The following is a 14,047-nucleotide window of genomic DNA, read 5'->3' as shown; positions in this document are numbered from 1 at the left end:
TAGCTACCCTAGACTTTTTTTGTTTCCATTTGCGTAGGATGTCTTTCTCCATCCCTTCACTTTCAGTCTGAGAGTCCTAAAGTTAAAGTGAGTCTCTTGTAGGCATCCCATGTTAGGTCTTTTTTATCCATTCAGCCACTCTATGCCTTTTGATTGGATAATTTAATCATTTAAGTTGAAAGTAATTACTGACAAGTAAGGACTTCCTAGTGCCATTTTTTAAATTGGCTTCTTTTTTTTTTTTTTTTTTTTTGGTAAATCCTTTGTTTCTTTTTCCTCTCTTGCCTTCTTTGTGGTTTGATGACTTTCTATATTGGTATGCTTTGGATCTTTTCTCTTTTGTGTATCTGTTATAGGCGTTTGTTCTGTGTTTACCCTGAGGCTTACAGAAAATATACTTACAATAGGCCATTTTAAGTTGACGACACCTTAATTTTTTTTATTATTATACTTTAAGTTCTAGGGTACATGTGCACAACGTGCAGGTTTGATACATAGGTATACATGTACCATGTTGGTTTGCTGCACCCATCAACTCATCATTTACATTGGGTATTTCTCCTAATGCTATCCTTCCCCCAGTTCCCCACCCCTGGATAGGCCCAGGTGTGTGATGTTCCCCACCTTGTGTCCAAGTGTTCTCATTGTTCAGTTCCCACCTATGAGTGAGAACATGTGGTGTTTGGTTTTCCGTCCTTCTGATAGTTTGCTGAGAATGATGGTTTCCAGCTTCATGTCCCTGCAAAGGACATGAACTCATCCTTTTTTATGGCTGCATAGTATTCCATGGTGTATATGTGCCACATTTTCTTAATCCAGTCTATCATTGATGGACATTTGGGTTGGTTCCAAGTCTTTGCTATTGTGAATAATGCTGCCATAAACATACGTGTGTGTATCTTTATAGTAGCATGATTTGTAATCCTTTGGGTATATACCCAGTAATGGGATTGCTGGGTCAAATGATAATCCTAGTTCTAGATCCTTGAATAATCACCACACTGTCTTCCACAATGATTGAACTAATTTATACACCCACGAACAGTGTAAAAGCATTCCTATTTCTCCACATCCTCTCCAGCATCTGTTATTTCCTGACTTTTTAATGATTGCCATTCTAGCTGGCGTGAGATGGTATCTCATTGTGGTTTTCATTTGCATTTCTCTAATGACCAGTGATGATGAGCATTTTTTCATGTATCTGTGGGCTGCATAGATGTCTTCTTTTGAGAAGTGTCTGTTCATATCCTTTGCCCGCTTTTTGATGGGGTTTTTTTTTCTTTTAAATTTGTTTGAGTTCTTTGTAGATTCTGGATATTAGCCCTTTGTCAGATGGGTATATTGCAAAAATTTTCTCCCATTCTATAGGTTGCCTGTTCACTCTGAGGGTAGTTTCTTTTGCCGCGCAGAAGCTCTTTAGTTTAATTAGATCCCATTTGTCTGTTTTGGCTTTCGTTGCCATTGCTTTTGGTATTTAAGTCATGAAGTCCTTGCCCATGCCTATGGATGACACCTTAATTTTTATCACATACACAAAGTCTACACTTTTATTTTTCCTCCTCACACATTTTGTATTTTTGATGTCATTCTTTGTCTTTTTATAATTTGCATTCCTTAAAAATTATTGTAGCTTTAGTTCTTTTAACAGTTTAACCTTTTTATTAGAAATATAATTAATTGGCTGAGTGCAGTGGCTCACGCCTGTAATCCCAGCACTTTGGGAGGCCGAGGTGGGTGGATCACAAGGTCAGGAGTTCAAGACGAGCCTGGCCAACATGGTGAAACCCCGTCTCTATTAAAAATACAAAAATTAGCCAGACGTGGTGGCACGTGCCTGTAGTCCCAACTACTCTGGAGGCTGAGGAAGGAGAATTGCTTGAACCCAGGAGGTGGAGGTTGCAGTGAGCTGAGATCACACCATTGCATTCCAGCCTGGGCACCAGAGTGAGACTTCATCTCAAAAAAAAAAAAAAAAGAAAAAAGAAATATAATTAATTTACCCAACCCCATTGTACTACTAGAGTATTTTGGATTTGACAATATACAGTCATATATCACTTTACAATGGGGATACATTCTGAGAAATGCATTATTAGGTGATTTTGTCATTGTGTGAACATCATTGAGTGTATTTACACAACCCTAGATGGTATAATCTACTATACACCTAGTCTACATGGTATACTCTTTTGCTCTTAGGCTACAAACCTGTACAGCATGTTACTGTATGGAATACTATAGGCAGTTTGTGACACAATGATAAGTAATTGTGTATCTAAACATATCTAAATATATAAAATATACAGTAAAATTGCCGTATAAAATTGCATAGGGTACTTATTGTGAATGAAGCTTCCAGGACTGGAAGTTGCACTGGATTAGTCAGTGAGTGAGTAGTGAGTGAATATAAGGGCTTAGAACATTACTGTACACTTTTATATGACTAACGGAGCAGTACATTTGTTTACACCAGCATCACCACAAACACAAGTAATGCTTTGTGTTACAGCGTTATAATGGACATCACCATCACTAGGCAATATGAGTTTTTCAGCTCCATTATAATTTTATGGGACCACTGTTGATGTCATTATGTAGCACATGACTATACTCTCTTATGTCTTCATGTTACTAATAGTGTCTTCTTCCTTCAGCATGAAAAACTCCCTTTAGCATTTTTTTTGTAAAAGAGGTCTAATGGTGGCAAATGCTTAAAATTTTTGTTTGAGAAAGTCTTTGTCACCCCCTTTTTTTTAAAAGACTGAATTGCTGAGTATAGTAGTATTGGTTGATGGGTTTTTTTTTTTTTCCTTTTAGGATGTTGAATGTATCATCTCACTCCCTTCTGACCTGCAAGGTTGCTCTTGAGAAATCCACTGATAGTCTTATGAGAAGGTTCTTTTGTATGTGATGATTTGCTTTTACTTTACTGCTTTCAACACTCTGTGTTTTAACTTTTTATAATTTTATTATGATTGTCTTGGCATAGGTTTCTTTGGATTCATCTTATTTGGTATTGTTTGGGCTTCCTGTCTCTGGCTTTCTATCTTCTTACCCAGGCTTGGGAAGTTTTCTGCCATTACTTCTTTGGATGTGTTTTCTATCCCTTTCTCTTCTCCTTCTGGCATGCCAATAATGCATAAGTTGTTTTACCTGATGGTGCCCCATAAATTGCTTGAGCTATCTTCACTTTTTCTTTTCTTTTTTCTCCTCAGACTGGATGATTTCCAGTAACCTGTCTCAAATTAACCAATCTATTCTTCTACTGGATCTTACCTACTCTTAAACCCCTCTCTTGAATTTTTCAGTTAAGTTATAGTACTCTTCAGATATATGATTTTCAATTGATAATTTTATACTTTCTCTTTGTTGATGTTCTCAGTTTTTTCTTGCATTGCTCTGTTGACCCTGGTGAGCATCTTTTTGACCATTATTTTGAATTTTCTCTCAGGTACATCACATATCTCCACTTCACTTTGGTTAGTTTCTAGAGATTTACCATATTCTTTTCTTTGGAATATATTTCCTTGTTTCTTCATTTTCCATGACTCTCTATTTTGGTTTCTGTGTATTAGATAAGACAACTACCTCTCCCAGTCTTGTCAGACTTGTCTCATGTAGGAGAAAGGTCTCACTAATCTGTCTGGCCAAAGATTTTAAGGTGCCTTTCAAATATTCGAGTTCATCCAGACTGTTGTCTCTGTTTAGGGTTGCACTGTGGAGCTTAAGATGTGCCATGTTCTGCCAGTACCTCAAGACAGGGAAGTTAGGAGCCAGATTATCTTAGATGTAGCTGGAAAGATTGGGGTGTTGGCTATGTGTTTCAATTACTTCCATCTTCATGGTGAAGCTGAATGTGGGTGTCTATTTCCCACTCTTTCTGTGCTAAGCCAGGTAGAGGATCTATGGCAAATGTCTGAACTCATGTTTAGGCTGTGCCCTCAGATCCTAGGGAGATAGCTGCTGGATGTGGGCCCGTTGTATGTCCACCTCTTTTTTCTTGGATCTAGGACCACTCAGGAATGCAAAGTCCCATCAACTCCCAGAGCTAGTTTGTTAAGAAGACAGTACCTTGGGTGGAAGTTATAGAAGTTATGGCACTTGCTGTGTAATCAGACTTTTTTCACGTAGAATGGGGGAGGCCTAGATTTATCATAGGGGTAAGCCAAAGGAAAGGATCATGAAGTGTCAAGCTCTGGTTTTGGCTGCTGCAGAGCTGTTTGTTTGCCCTGTTAGCTCCCCAGTGCAAGTCCATTAGAAGCCAGCTTGTCAAATGACCACTTGAAGTATGTTATAAGCCCCTTCTGGAGAGAAGATGGAAGCTACATGTTCTCACTCCTTTTTGGGACTTTTCCAAGGGGATGTAGCCGTTAGAAGTGTTTGCACACTTGTTCAAGACCACCCCTTTGTTCTGTGATCTAAGGAGACTCACATATGCCTACTATCTTCTGCTGTCAGAGCTAAGAGTAGTTTAGAGAGGGAATATTTAGGGAGGTGCTATAAAAGTTGGAGCACTTGATATGTGGCATAAACCCCATCTGAGGAGAAACAGCTGTTTTTAAAGCCCCTTGTCTGCACTGCCCCTATGGTATGACGTCCCTGAAATGCCTACATGCCCATATAAAACTGGCACTTTTTTCTGTGGTGCAGATAGACTCGCATATACTTTGTTCCCTCTGGTTTCAGAGATAGGAAGTTTAGGACACAGTCCGTTGAGTGGAAGCTGTAAAATTGTGGGTGCTCAATATACAGTCAGACTCTCTTCCATGAGAGATTAATAAACCTGGAGTTACCTCTGGCATGAGCCAGGGGAGAAGACTCAAGAAGTGCCGGTCCACCTCTTAGGCTGTCAGCCAAGCTGTATTTGTCTGCCTCTTTAACTTCCTGAAGCAAGTTCGTTAGAAGACAAGCAGGCATGTAGCCACCAGAAGAGTGTGTTATAGATTCCTTCCAGGCAGAAAGAAGGGGCTGCATATTTTAGGCCCCTTCTCTGCACTGCTCTTGGGGGATGAAGCCCCAGAAGTACTCGAGTGCCCATAGCAAACCACCACAATTTTATTGTGGTCTAGAGAGTGTTGGGTGTTTAATCCTCTTTGTTCTCAGAGCCGGTGAATTAAGAACCAGACCATGGGAAACCTTAGAGTTAGGGTTCTACATGTGAGTACAAATCCTCTTCTCCACAGGAAGAAGCTTGATATTAGGGAGTCCTTTCCAGATAATGTGGAGTAGTGTCTAAGGCAGGGTCCTGTGCCTCAGCTTTTCCTTCCCATTTGATGTGGAAATTTTCTCAGTTGCCCAGTGTGTAGGAGTCTCTCAACTGGTCCCTGACTTTCTCTCAGAGGGAACTGATTCGTGAATAGATGTTTAGTTGGTGCTTTTGTGGGTGGAGGGAGAGTCAGGAGCTTCCTGTTCTGCCATGTTGCTGACATCACTACCTCTTACCTCCTGCTTTTTAATGATTATTGTTGGAGTGATAAATCTTTCTGTGTCCTTTCACTTTTAATCTGTATGTGTCTTTATATTTAAAGTATGGGTTTTCAAATATTGTTTGTTCTCACTTACAAGTAGAAGCTAAGCTGTGAGGACGCAAAAGCATGAGAATGATATAATGGACTTTGGGGACTCGGGGAATGGTGGGAGTGGGGTGAGGGACAAAAGACTGCTTATTGGGTACAGTGTGTAGTGCTCAGATGATGAGGGCACCAAAATCTCAGAAATCAGCACTAAAGAACTCATCCACATAACCAAAATACCACCTGTACCCCAAAAACTATTGAAATAAAAAATAAAATGAAATATGGGTTTTGTGTAAACATCTTATAGTTGGGTCTTTTTTTTTTTTAAATCAATTCTGACAATCTCTGTCTTAATTGATATATTTAGAACATTGATGTTTAAGGTGATTATTGATAGAGGTGGATTAATATTTAGTTAGTTTGTTTTCTGTTGCTATAACTAAATACCTAAGACTGGGTAGTTTATTAAAAAAAGGGATTTATTTCTTAGAGTGCTGGATGCTAGGAAGTACAATGTAGAGGTGGCACATTTGGTAAAGGCCTTCTTGCTGGTGAGGACTCTCTGCAGAGTTCTGAGGTGGTAGAAGACATTACATGGCAAGGGGCCTGAGTGTGTTAACTCTTACTTCTCTTTTAAAGCCACTAATTCCCCATCCTCATGATCTCATCTAATCCTAATTACCTTTCAAAGGTCCCACCTCTCAAATACCATAGTTGGATTTCCCACCCTCTTAATACTGTTATGATGGGGATTAAGATTTAATATGAGCTTTAGGGGCAGGGGGACAAACATTCAGACCATAACATGTGCCATATTTGTTACTATTTTTATTTGTTGCCCTTGTTCTTTGTCCCTATTTTTGTCTTTGATGCTTTTTCTGCCTTTTATGGTTTTGAGCAGTTTTTATGATTCCATTTTCTCTCCTCACTTAGCTTATCAATTATATGCCTTTTTAAAAACTTTTTTTAAAGTGGTTGCATATGCATTTACAACTATTCTAAGTCCATTTTAAAATAACACTATACCTGTTCACAGGTAGTGTAAGTACCTCGTAATGAAAGAATATTCCTAATTTCTCCTTGTCCTTAGATCTTTCATCTCATTCATTTCACTTATACATAAGTATAATTAAACATGTATATATACCTATGCATATACAATTAAATACATTGTTTCTATTAATATTTTAGACAAACTGTTGCCTATTAGATCAATTAAGAATAAGAAAATAAAAGTTTTTATCTTTCAGGTTTTTTTGGTCTAATGCTCTACTTTTCTCTGTATAGATCTGAGTTTCTGACCTATGTCATTTTCCTTTTCTCTGAAGAACTTCTTTTAACATTCCTTGCAAGGCAGGTCTACTAGTAATAAATTTCTTCAATCTTTGAGGAAGTCTTTATTTCTCTTTTAATTTGAAAGGATAATTTTTCAGGGTACAAAATTCTGTGTTGGAATTTTTCTCTTTTAGCACTTTAAATATTTCACTTTACTATCTTCTTGCTTGCATGGTTTCTGAGGAGATGTCAGATGTACTTCTTATGTTTGGTCCTGTATAGCAGGGTTCCCAACCATGGCCTGTTAGGAACCGGGCTGCACAGTAGGAGGTAAGCGGCAGGCAAGTAATCGAAGCTATGTCTCTATAGCTGCTCCCCATTGCTCGCATTACCACCTGAGCTCTGCCTCCTGTCAGATCAGTGGCAGCATGAGACTCTCATAGGAGCATGAACCCTATGGTGAACTGTGCATGCGAGGGATCTAGGTTGTGCACTCCTTATGAGAATCTAATGCCTGATGATCTGTCACTGTCTCCCATCATCCCCAGATGGGACTGTCTAGTTGCAGGAAAATAAGGTCAGGGCTCCCACTGATTCTACATTAGGGTGAGTTGTATAATTATTTCATTATATGTTACAATTGATGGTGGCATCAGCCCATTTGGAGCAACTGCTGAGGGGATGCCAGCTGCAGTGTGGGAGGTGTGGCCAGGGCTGTACGCTCCATGGAGCTGGCAGGGGCCAGGAACAGGTGAGAGCCCTGCCTGCTACCAAGTTGGCTCCCCACACACCCAGGTGAAGCTACAGCCACCCAGCCATGGCTCTGGACCTAGGCATCCCTGCACTCTTGGGGGCCCAGGAAGCCCCCCTTCCCCTGAAGGCTTGGAAGTACCTTTTCCTGCTCCCTGGCCTTTCCCCACTCCTGGCTGTCACTCCAATTTCAGAGCAAAGTTGAAGCCAAGCCTGAACACTCTTGTGACCTGGCCAGGGGTGCCACCCCACTGCCTTGGCTCCTTCTGAAACTGTGGGTGCTGACAAGCTCAGGGAGGGAGGATGTCGGGGGGCTGAAGGTAGCTCAGCATGGGCCTACAGGCCTCCCTCAGCCTGAACAGCCTGGGCAACATGGACGGCATGTTGATGGTGGCAGGAAGCAGGCAGATTCATTCCTAGGCAGGAAGGGGTGGGTCCCTGGTGAAGCCCCACCTTCAAGCCAGGGACAGCCTGAAGCCTGAGGACTAGGCTGCCGGTTCTGGATGGAGTCCACAACCTGAAGTGAGAACTTATGGTGCTTTTTCCAGGTCCACCCGTGGACCAGTCAGCATGCACTTCCTCCCTTCTGAGCCCACAAAAACCCCAGACCCAGCCAGACGCACACACTCATCAGGTCAACCTGCCTGCAGAAAGGAGCTACCCTCTATAGGTCTCCTCTCTGCTGAGTGCTGGACACTTGTCAGTACAACCTGCCTGCGGAAAGCAGCTACCCACTTCGGGTCTCCTGAGAGCTGTTCTGTCACTCATGAAGCTCCTCTCCACCTTGCTCACCCTCCAGTTGTCCATGTACCTCATGCTTCCTGGACATGAGACAAGAATGCAGGACCTGTTGAATGATGGGACTGAAAGAGCTGTAACACAAACAGGGCTGAAACACGTCCCTCACTCGCCACATTGTGGGTGACGAGAAGGAGTGAAGAGCTGCAGCCCTTCTAGCTGCCCAAACATTGGGGCTCCCTGAGCCAGGGCTGTGACATGCTTTAACACCCTCTTTGGGGCTCTGCAGTTCCTGGTGTCTCCGAGTTTTTGGGCACCATCGCGTTCCCTTTGTTCAGATGCTGGTGCCTGCAGTAGAAGCTGCTTACGGTACATCTGGTCCAGCTGCAGCCTCACATGGAACCGGTACCTGGAGCTGCCCGCTCCACCGCAGCTGGCATGCCTGGCTGTGCACAGTGGCTGGACACCACACTCATTCACTGACACACCTGTGGCTGTCCCATGCCTGGCTTGCCATTGGCAGACATGAGATCTGGGCTGGTAGTAGTGTGAGCCAGGTGCAGCCTGCTGGGCTGAATGGGTGGAACAAGCCCAGCAGATGTGAGTAAAACTCATGCAGCGGCACCTCCAACCACAGAGGTTTCCAGCTGGCAAAGCGACATCCTAAGGATCCTGTGACATGATGTGATAATAGAAATAAAGTGCACAACAAATATAATGCACTTGAATCATCCCTAAACCATCCCCACTCTGGTCTGTGGAAAAATTTTCTCCACGAAACCAGCCTCTGGTGCCAGAAAGGCTGGGGACCACTGCTCTATAGGTAAGCTGTTTTTCTTCCTCTGGCTTCTTTTATGATTTTTAAAAAATCTTTGATTTTCTGAAGTTTGAATGGAATGTGCTTGAGTGTAGGGTTTTCTTGGGCATTCATTTTGCTGGTGTTCTCTGAGCACCCTGGATTTCTAATTTATTATCTGACAGTATTTCAATGAAATGTTTCACAATATTGCTTCACCTATTGCCTCTGTCCCTTTCTCTCTTTATTGTTATTCTTTTATTCCCATCACATGTATGTTACACCTTTTGTAGTTGTCCCACAGTTCTTGGATATTCTCTTCTTTTTTGTTTTGGAAGTTTTAATTGAGGTATTTTCAAGTTCAGAGATTCTTTCTTCAGATGTGTCCAGCCTGCTAATAAACCCATTAAAGGCATTCTTTATCTTTGTTAGAGTGTTTTTGATCTCTAGTATTTCTTTTTTATTGTATCTCAGAATTTCTATTTGTTTACTTTATCCATCTGTTCTTTCATATTGTCTATTCTTTCCATTAGATCTCTTAGCATATTAATCATAGTTGTTTTAAATTCAGTTTGATTATTTCAATGTCCCTGCCATATCTAGATCCGATTTTGATGCTTGTTCTATCTCTTCAAATTGTATTTTCTGCCTTTTAGTATGCCTTGCAATTTTTTTGTTGAAAGGTAGACATGATGTACTAGGAACAAGGAAAATTGTGGTTAATATGCCTTTAGTATTGCAGTGATAAGGTGTTGGGGAAGGGAATGGATTCTATAGTCCTGTGATTAGGTCTCAGCCTTTTAGTGAGCTTGTGTCCCTGGGCTGTGAACTTCACAAGTGCTTCTCAGTTTTTTGCATATTCACCCCCTTGGGTGGTACCAGATGACTGGAAGGGGTTGGAGGTGGATATTGCCCTTCTTCCAGGTAGATAAGGCTCTGGTAAAATAGTTCCTTTTAAGGGCAGGCATTGTTAAGAACAGGAAGTTCTGGCGTATTTCTAAATGGTTCCTTTTCCCTCTCTCTGCCAGAAGCAAGAGTAGATTTTACTCTCATCTTCACTGTAAGTTGCTGGTAGAGCTCTCAGTGGTAAAACTCGCAGAAAATCTAGGGGTTACCCTATGATGGGGTCTTTCTTGATTTTTCCACTGTGAACCATTGCGATTTGCTAATAATAGTTCAAATTTTCTTGCCTGTTTTTCTTACATAAAAGTTTATGCTCATGAATTTCTGCTCAGCTAAGTTGTGGTTCTCTGTATCTGCCTGACCATCTTCAATTTTGGGGCAGTAATTTGTCCTCTGATCTCATTTCTCTGATGGGTCTAAGAAGTTACTGATTTTTTTGTTTAGCTTTTTACTTGTTAGGTTGAAGTAGTGACTTCTAAGCTCCTTGTGTGCTAGACCAGAAACCAAAAGAATTCACAGCTATTTTCTCCTGTGTTTCCTTTCTTTCTTTATAGTTTTACACTTTACATTTAGGTATTGAATTAATTTTGGATTAATTTTTATATTACATGTGAGGTATGATCAAGATTCATTTTTTCTTCTTGCATGAAGATATTCAGTTACTCCAGCACCATTTGTTGAACAGATTATCTTTTCTCCATTGAATTGCCTTTTTATTTTCTATAAAAAATCACCTGACCTTCTATGTGTGGGACAACTTTTGGATTCTGTTCTGTTCCAGTGTTCTATCTGCCTAACCTTTTTCCAGTACCACACTGATTTGATTACTATAGCTTTGTAGTATGTCATGTGAGACCTCCAAGCTTGTTTTTTGGTTTGGCTCTTCTATTTCCTTTGCTTCTCTATATAAATCATAGAATCACCTTGTCACTTTATTTATTTTTTTAAAAATCATGCTAGGATTTTGCTTGTAATTGCATTTAACTACAGAACAGTTTGGGGAGAATTGACATCTTGAAAATAGAGTTTTCCAATTTTTAAGAATTGACATCTTGAATATAGAGTTTATTTCATCTCTCAATTTGGTTGTCATGATTTCCTCTATCAGTGTTTTGTAGTTTTGCATGGAGATTCTGGCATGTATTTTGTAAGACTTATACCCAGATATTCCATATGTTGACTTGTGTCCTCCAGCCTTGCCACACTCATTTACTAGTTCTAGTTGGTTTTTAGTAGATTATTTGGGATTTTCTATGTAATCATATTGTCTGCAAATTTAAACAGTTTTATTTATTTATTTTTCAGTCTGTATGTTAATTATTTCTTTTCCTTGCCTTATTTCAGTGGGTAGAACCTTTAGCATGATTTTGATTAACAGTGATAAGAGAAAATCTTGCTTTTTTCTGATCTTTGTAGGAGATGAGGAAACATTCAGTCTTTTATCACTAGGTATGTTAAATATAGGATTATTGTAAATACCCTTTATCAAGTTGAAGAAGTTCTCTTCCCTTCCTAATTTTTTGAGAGTTTTATCACAAATGATTGTTGAGTTTTGTGAAATGTATTTTCTGTATCTATTGAAGCAATTGTATGCTCTTTCTTCCTTAGCTTATTGATATGGCGAATTACACTGATTAATTTTCGAATGTTAACTTCACCTTGCATTCCTGGGATAATCCTCACATGGCTATAATCTGTTATCCTTTTATGTATTGTTGGATTTGATTCACTTGCATTTATGAGGATTTTCGCATCCATATTAGAGGTACTAGTCTATAGGTTTCTTATAATATGTCTTTGCCTAGTTTAGTATGACAATTCAATTATGACAATTAGTATGATAATTCTGAGTTCATTAAATGAGTTGGGAAGTGTTTACTCTTTTCTATTATTGAAAAATTTGTGTTGCATTGACATTATTTCTCAAATATTTGGTAGAATTCACTATGAAGCCATCTCAGCCTGTAGATTTCTGTGTTGGAAGGTTTTTAAATATTTAATTTTCAAAACAAATAAAGGATTATGGAAGTTATCTGTTCCTTTTTAGATAAACTTTGCATATTTCAAAAAAATTTGACTATTTTGTCTAAGTTATCAAATGTATGGCATAGAGTTATTCATAGTATTTCCTTATTATTAGTTCATTGTAGGATCTATAGTTATGCCCCCTCTTTCATTCCTGATATTTGTAACTTGTGTCTCCTCTTTTTTTTTTTTTTTTTTTTGTGGTCAGTCTGGACAGAAGTTTATCCATTTTTATCAACAATAGTTATTCTTAACGTACTCATGTTTCATATACCTTTTAATGAGCTTTAGTTATATTTTATTTAAATATCCAAGAATCTCTAAGATATTTTCTATTGTTATCCTCTTTTGCAGATTAATAAAGTCAGGCTTGTATATATTAGGAAACTTGCCTATAATTCAACAGCTAGAATGACAGCTCTAGGATTCAAATCAAGTCTTGTTGACTCCAAAGCCTTTTCTTTTGACCATTCTGCTTTATTGACTGGTATACAGGACAAATAAAAATCAACAAGACATATGAAGAGAATCCCTTCCCTCATATTGTAACTGGAAGCAAACTTTTCATTTTCATCATTGGAATGTAATAATTACTATTCTCTATCACTGGACCCTTTTCTGTAAACAGCGTATAGTACACACCCTCTGTCATAAGGTCTCTGGAGATCTGTTTGCCCCTTCCAAAAGTTTAGACCACTCGACCAGAGGACCTACAAGGAGAGACAGAAAATTTGAGAACTTCTGGTTGCTACAAAATACTGGAGAACACACCTTACATTTTTAGAACATAGGAGCTTATGAGGCCTTCCAGTGACTAGATATGTGAAGCAATTGTCCTGATGCCATCCATTCTTGGTTAACTGCAAATAAAAGTCTTTATGCCCTTCTCTTTAAAATGTAGGCATCTCTTTCCTTTCATAGGTTAAGATATGCCTTTTTTGTTTTTTTAAGACAAGATGTTGCTCTGTCACCCAGGCTGGAGTGTAGTGGCTCTAATATGGCTCACTACAGCCTTGACCTCCTGGGCTCAAGCGATCCTCCCGCCTCAGCCTTCTGAGTAGCTGGAATTACAGGTGCACACACCACCGTGCCCAGCAAATTTTTAAATTATTTGTAGAGACAAGGTTTTGCCATGTTGTCCAGGCAGGCCTCGAACTCCTGTGTTCAAGAAATCTTCTCACCTCAGCCTCCTAAACTGCTGGAATTACAGGTGTGAGCCACTGCGCCCAGTCAAGATAATGCTTTTGAAAATAAAAGTTGATATGGCTTGCTTGTTTCCTCAGGTCTGACGGTAACTGCTGTAAAAGACTCAGGAGAATGGAATTTGGAGGCTGGGGCATTAGTTCTTGCAGATGCGGGCCTTTGCTGTATTGATGAGTTCAATAGCCTCAAAGAGCATGATAGGACCAGTATCCATGAAGCAATGGAGCAACAAACCATAAGTGTTGCTAAGGCTGGGTAAGAGTTTCTTTAAAATCTATGGGAATAATGAGATTATTTAATATATGCTTAGGGGAAAATGTGAACCTTGTTGAGCTGTAAGGTATGTTTGGTCCTCTTTGGGATGATCAGTTACCACCCTTCAAGACACACATTAGAGTTTTTCCTTATTAGACCACAGAAGTGTGTGAGGAAATAAAAATGAGCTATTGGGAAAGAGAAAAGGAAAAGTAAAGTATAAATGTGGTTGACTAAACTAGTGGAAGGGATTTTTGAAGAGCTTTCAATGCAGGATTCAACTCATTCTCTTTTTCATTCAGTAAACATTGTATGTGTACTCTGGGCATATTTCTGTGTTAGGAATTTTGAAAAGTTCAAAAAGAAAAAAGAAATCATAGTTTCCAGCATTCTCCTTATAAATCCTAATGGAAGGTTGATTACAGCATATGGAATACTAAATAGTAAATAATGTAAGCATAAGATAAAATGCCTTTTGTGACTCAAAGAGGCTCAGGATTGAGCTGTGTGAGTCCCTGGCTACACATAAAGTGGAGGAAAAAAATAAGCCAGTTTCAGACAGAAATCTCACACAGGCACTGAAATG

The 14,047-nt window shown here is 39.6% G+C and overlaps 1 protein-coding gene across 3 annotated transcripts in view; it reads left to right on the top strand.

Annotated features, from left to right (window-relative positions):
- MCM9 (minichromosome maintenance 9 homologous recombination repair factor) overlaps positions 1–14,047 on the top strand; it is a 123,043-nt gene that overhangs the window by 65,183 nt on the left and 43,813 nt on the right. For all 3 annotated transcript variants that reach the window (XM_034962767.3, XM_034962769.3, XM_034962772.3), the window contains one exon: positions 13,287–13,461. In XM_034962767.3, the coding sequence (XP_034818658.3) occupies positions 13,287–13,461 (175 nt within the window). The remainder of the gene's footprint in view (positions 1–13,286; positions 13,462–14,047) is intronic.

This window comes from Pan paniscus, chromosome 5 (assembly GCF_029289425.2).
Source record: "Pan paniscus chromosome 5, NHGRI_mPanPan1-v2.0_pri, whole genome shotgun sequence".
NCBI classification, from domain to species: domain Eukaryota; kingdom Metazoa; phylum Chordata; class Mammalia; order Primates; family Hominidae; genus Pan; species Pan paniscus.
Note: the sequence above shows the minus strand (reverse complement) of the source record. Positions and strands in the feature narration are given on the sequence as shown.